The 5,588-nt window shown below is 44.2% G+C and overlaps 1 protein-coding gene across 2 annotated transcripts in view; it reads right to left on the reverse strand.

Annotated features, from left to right (window-relative positions):
• The window catches only part of hmcn2 (hemicentin 2), a 56,419-nt gene that overhangs the window by 22,913 nt on the left and 27,918 nt on the right, over nt 1-5,588 (reverse strand). For both annotated transcript variants that reach the window (XM_036213635.1, XM_036213634.1), the window contains 9 exons: nt 4,529-4,612; nt 2,924-3,115; nt 2,709-2,839; nt 2,449-2,593; nt 2,085-2,211; nt 1,850-2,007; nt 1,339-1,617; nt 1,113-1,255; nt 584-734 (listed from right to left, as the gene is read on the reverse strand). In XM_036213635.1, the coding sequence (XP_036069528.1) occupies nt 584-734; nt 1,113-1,255; nt 1,339-1,617; nt 1,850-2,007; nt 2,085-2,211; nt 2,449-2,593; nt 2,709-2,839; nt 2,924-3,115; nt 4,529-4,612 (1,410 nt within the window). The remainder of the gene's footprint in view (nt 1-583; nt 735-1,112; nt 1,256-1,338; nt 1,618-1,849; nt 2,008-2,084; nt 2,212-2,448; nt 2,594-2,708; nt 2,840-2,923; nt 3,116-4,528; nt 4,613-5,588) is intronic.

Below are 5,588 nucleotides of genomic sequence, written 5' to 3' on the forward strand. Positions count from 1 at the left end.
GAGTAAACAATTCTCCTTATTCAATTTTTCTGTTTTTATGTTTTAAAACTATAATTTTCACTTACAAATATTTTTTTCACTTTCAATTTTTTTGCATCAGTCGAAAGTCGAAACTGCTGATTTCTGATTTGAAATTTCGAATCATGAATCATCAGTTTCAACTTTTGGCCCCTTTTTGGCACATGGGGGTGGGGTCAGATGAAGAATCAATTATAGAGATTAAGCTTCCACCCTCATCTTTCTGATTGAACCTTCATCTAACCCTGCCCCTTTCTAGTGCGTGGGGGCGGGGCAAGATGAAGAACAAATCAGAAAGAAGATGGTGGAAGCTTCAAATGTTGAGTTTTGAAACTTAAAGTAAGAAATTTGGAAATTGAAAAAGATAATATTCAACTTGCAGAAATCATCATTCATTTTTTTTTATAAAACCCTGTTTTTGTTTTTTTTCATTTTGAGTTTCAACACCAGTTTTTCACCACTTTTTGACCCTGATTTGGTCCCATAAGATTTTACTTCTACAAACAAGATTTATTAGTATTCCGAAGTGCAGTTGTAAAATAAATAAGTAAATTAAAAAAATAACCTTGAATTGTGACGTGAAAGTCTCTCTTGTCCTCTCCTGCCGAGTTGGTAACCACACAGGTGTACTGTCCCTCGTGGGACAGCATGGCGTGCTCTATGTGGAGGAAGTGTCCGTGGTGTTGAAGGCCAGCGTGGTGCTTTCCACTCAGCAACTTCACACACACCAAATAGGTCAGATTTTAATACACAACAAATCAAATAAATAGTTCTGATTAGACTGAAAACTTTGTGTTTAACTCTTATCTTATTTGAAAACCTTCTTATATTTAAAAAAAAAAATCTTAAGTTGCAGGTCAAGGTAAAAAAATACGTAATTTATTGGAGTCGTGATGTTAAATAACCACATTCTTTTTTTATATAAATGTCTCAGCTATAATTAACTCTCTTACTCATCAGAGTGGAGGTGGCTGATGCAAAGGATCTGGATTCTGTCATGATGCCTGTAATTCAGTCTGTTTGCCAGCAGAGGCCGACAAAGGCTTGGTTTCAGGTTGCAATTTAGATAGAAAATGCATAGAAAATGCACCAACCTGTCCATCCTTGAACCAACGAACTTTCGGTTCTGGGAAACCTTTGGCCAAACAGGAAAGAGCTAAACTTCCATTTATGCGCACTTTCTCTTCCTGACCGGCAAAAGTAAAGGTTGACGAATCTCCTTCAATCTGTGGTGGAACTGCGGGAAAAGAATTAGACATGAATGTGTTTTCTATCAAGCATCTTTAAGCTGTGAGTGTGTTTTTTTCCATTCCCTCCTACCCAGAACACGCAGAGAATAGTGCTTAACGGCTATGCCGGCTGGGTTTGTGGCCCTGCAGGAGTAGAGGCCGCTGCTGCCTCCCTGAGCGGATCCCAGTCGCAGAGCCTGACCGTTCCGGCTGTATGTGAGCTGGGGAGACGACACGATTGGCTGGTTGTCCTTCAGCCATGTGATGCTGGGTGTTGGTGAACCTTCCACATCACAGGGAAGAACGGTCGGGAAACCCAGAACCACTGACATCTCTGTGGTTTCATTTCCACCTTTGATGACTGGAGGAACTAGAAAAAAAGAAAAGTATTCATGCTTTATGATGGAATTCTTGGAAAGACATAATTAATAAATACACAATATAGTGAGGGCATTTCCACCAATATAATGTGATTTTGAGGTGTTAAAGTCCAAAAAACAGAAGAATTCTTGGATTTCAGGAAGCCAAAAGTGGTATATATGTCATATATATTTATTTTTCATGTAAAAATTGGACATTACAGACAAAAAACAGACTCAAACCTTGCACCGTGAGTCTGAACTGGCGCATTTGAGTCCCCGCATTGTTCCTGGCCAGACACTGGTAAAGCCCCTGGTCTCTCAGTCTCACTGACTTGACCTTCAGCACCTGACCCTCCTCCAGAAACTCCACATGAGGGTCTCCATCCCGAGACAGAACCCTGGCACAGACAGAAATCCATCAAATGATCATAAATGTTGGGACGTGCTGTCTGAAGGCTGCATCAAGGACCCTCACTCTCCATCGCGGCTCCACTCCACTCTGGGAGCTGGTCGTCCGCTGACCCGGCACTGGAATTCCACTTCCTGTTCGTGTGCTACAGTGAACTCCTGCAGCTTGGATGTTCCGGAAATCACTGGAGGAGCTGCAAAAAGATCCCAAATGAATACAATCAATAATAGAAATTGCTGAATTTAATCAAAAAATAAATGTAGTTTTTGAGTTTTATGAGGACTTTTTCAAATTACATAAATGCATTTAAGCTCCACATATTTGGGTAAAATTGAGGAACATTCAGATCGTTGGGAATCCTAACCTAAGATTTGTGGTTTGAATCCTTGCGGATTCCCACATTCCTGTGTCAGTGTGTTTATGAGCTCACCTTCAACCACTATGTTGTACTTTCTCCGTGCCTCTCCGGCAGAGTTTTGAGCCGTGCAGACAAACTGTCCTGCATGTTCGGGCTGGACTCTGTAGATCCGGAGGAGCCTATTTCCATTCTGCACATACACCCCAGGGCTGTCCACCTGCACACAGAAAATCCACGCTACTGTTTGCTGGTTTAATAGCCACTTGGTGGCATTGTGCAACTAGAGATCAAGCAGATATGGAGCATGCATGCATGGCGGGCAGCGCGCTCACAGGGTGACCATCTTTAGTCCAGGTTATTGATGGAGAGGGGATCCCAGAGGCATCGCAGCCCAGAGTGAGGGGCTGCTTCAAGGTGACAGTGAGGTTTAGCGGCTGACCATCATCTTGGATCTCTGGGGGGACTGATATTAAAAAAATGGTGTCACACTTTCTACATTATGTTAGCAAAAGAGGGAGTAACCTCAGAGCTATTAATACATTCCCACCATTTACTTTCAGTCTGGTCTTCCTCTCCACAGAGCCCGCCTCATTGGTTGCTACGCACTTGAAGTCCCCGCTGTGGCTGGCAGATGCTGTGCTAATTACAAGCGCTCCATCCCTCGCCACAGAAAACTCCGATTGTTCCGGGTGTATCTCCAAGCCGTTTTTGAACCAGCGTAACTTGGGACGAGGTGAGCCTGCAGATGCAAGGATATAAAATAAAATAAAATAAAATAAAATGAGCTTTTATTGACCAGGTTTGAGGAGAAATAAGTCAATGGGATCCCCCTGCTCCTGTAGAAGTTATGAGGCTGCAAAACGCTAGCGCTCGATTTATCTGCAGCACAGCAGGGAAGACGGCGGAGTTTTGTGGAGCTCGAAGGCTTAAGACTTCCCAAGGTTAGAGGCAAATAAAAAAAGGAAAACACAGTGCAGCTTACTGGGCTAATGTGGGATGCAATATTGAAGACCGTAAGATTTATAACCAAAAATGAGAGCAGAAGGAATAGGAGTGGCCAAACGAGAAGTTCAAAGCCTTCTTCGCTCCAGTGCCTAAAACAGATTTTTGGTAGAAAAAAAAGAGAACCAGTTAATCGGAGGAAAATAGGAAGATTTTGCATCACAGCGATGTGATGAAACAAAAATTCCCATGTTTTCACGGAGGTGTCACATCCACACACCACGGAGGAGGCGCGAAATCAAACACGGCACCTTCCACCACCCCCCCGATCCAAGAAAAACCGCAACAACGGGAGACCGCTACAACTGTAAGACGATGTCGCCGAGCGCCGGCGCTCCGAACACACGTGTTTACAGTTAAGCGACTCTGAAGCAAAATTCATTATCTCATCGCTGGGAGGAAATGCATGCAGATGTTCCGTTTTAGATGCTAACAGATCTCATTAGAAGGTTGATTTTATTTATTTATTTATTCATTCCGAGAGTCGGAGCCGCTCTCTTTCCATGTGCCTCTCAGATAATTACCGCAGACAAAATCAAGCCCAGCGCTTGTTGTTGAATTAATGATATCCTTCCGGCTGGGACTTGCTTTTTTTTTTTTCTCCTTCAGATGGATCTCTCGAGAATAACGAGGGGATCTTTGCTTCCTGCTGACAGTTTCTTAAGTCACTTTTTTTATATTATCAAAGTTTTTTTTTATGTCTAACTGTACGGCCTGGATGAAAAGTAAGCTAGCGTGGGTTCATCCCTCTCTTCCTCCTCCTCCTCTACCTCACGGAGACATCTCTGTCCTTTATCTGCCAGCAGCAGCCTGTAATTAGGATTCCTCTCTCAGCGGGCCGCGGCGGCGAGGAAAGCAGATGTGGCTCAATGAGGCAGGAGCCAGACTGAAGTTCCAGCTGTTGCTTTGCATTAGACACACTCTCAGCTGGTGTCTACGGACCACAAACAATACCTGTTTACAGGCACAGCGAGGAAATGTCTAAAAGGGCAGTTTTTTGGGAAAACTGCAGGGTCAGCACAAATATTTAAGTCTGTAACTGCAACAAAGAGGTCAAATATCATGTCTGGTTTTTTTCCGCTTACTAACAAGCTTAACATGCAGGAAATTTACCACATTTTCGTCAGTTTATGACAAAATCAAGCCATACCTTCAGCACGACAAGGAATGGTCACCTTGCTGTTCACCACTTTCTCCATGATGACATCTCCAGGCTCTGCAAAAGATGGAGCCTCTGTGGAGACAAGAGGGGGGGCTTTAGATCCAGAATGAGTGATGAGTGAAATGCATTGTTGAGGTGAGTGGAAGTACAGGAAACAAGACACAGTCTCTGAGGCTTTGGTGCGTGCTCTCCTGATCGAGAATTTGATGAATGGGTTCCCACCAGAACATCTCTGAATAAAAAGCTAAAGAATTTACATCCAGTTCAACACCCACTAACAGACTGGCCTTCAATAACTATCTCTTTATATCAGACTATTTTCTACAGTCGCTTTTTCTGGCTGAGATCAGAGTCTCTTGTCATGGGGCAGCAGTCTCAGCAAAGATGTCCAGACTTCCCTCTCCCCGGCCACTTCCTCCAGCTCCTCTGGGGGAGCCCTGAGGTGTTCCCAGGCCAGCCGAGAGACGTAGTCTCTCCAGCTTGTCCTGAGGCTTCCCAGGGGCCTCCGCCCAGAGGGACATGCCTGGAACTCCTCCTCAGGGAGGTGTCCAGGAGGCATCCGGATCAGATGAGCACCTCAACTGGCTCCTCTCAATGTGGAGGAGAAGCGGCTCTACTCCGAGCTCTCTCCAGGTTACCAAGCTTCTCTCTCTATCTCTAAAGGAGCGCTCAGTCATCCTACGGAGGAAACTCATTTCAGCTGCTTGAAGTCGGGATCTTGTTCTGTCAATCACGACCCCGAGCTCATGACCGTAGGTGAGTACTGGAACAAAGATTGACTGGTAAGTTGAAAGATCTAATTTTTTTTTTTTTGAAAAACACTAGTTATATAATGAACCAAAAGAAAATCATGGCACAAAATTTAGGCTGGATCCAAATTGTGGGGGAATGGTAAATGGCATATACTTGAGTATCGCTTTTCTACCAAACTCAAAGGCCCAAAACATGTTACAGTCACAAGTCCCATTCCCACTGATGATGGCTCTGCTGCTGATCACTGGCGCCAACCTTCAACCAGAGACAATGACACTTCAACACAAGGCGGGAG

Source organism: Oryzias melastigma, linkage group LG9 (genome assembly GCF_002922805.2).
Source record: "Oryzias melastigma strain HK-1 linkage group LG9, ASM292280v2, whole genome shotgun sequence".
NCBI lineage: Eukaryota > Metazoa > Chordata > Actinopteri > Beloniformes > Adrianichthyidae > Oryzias > Oryzias melastigma.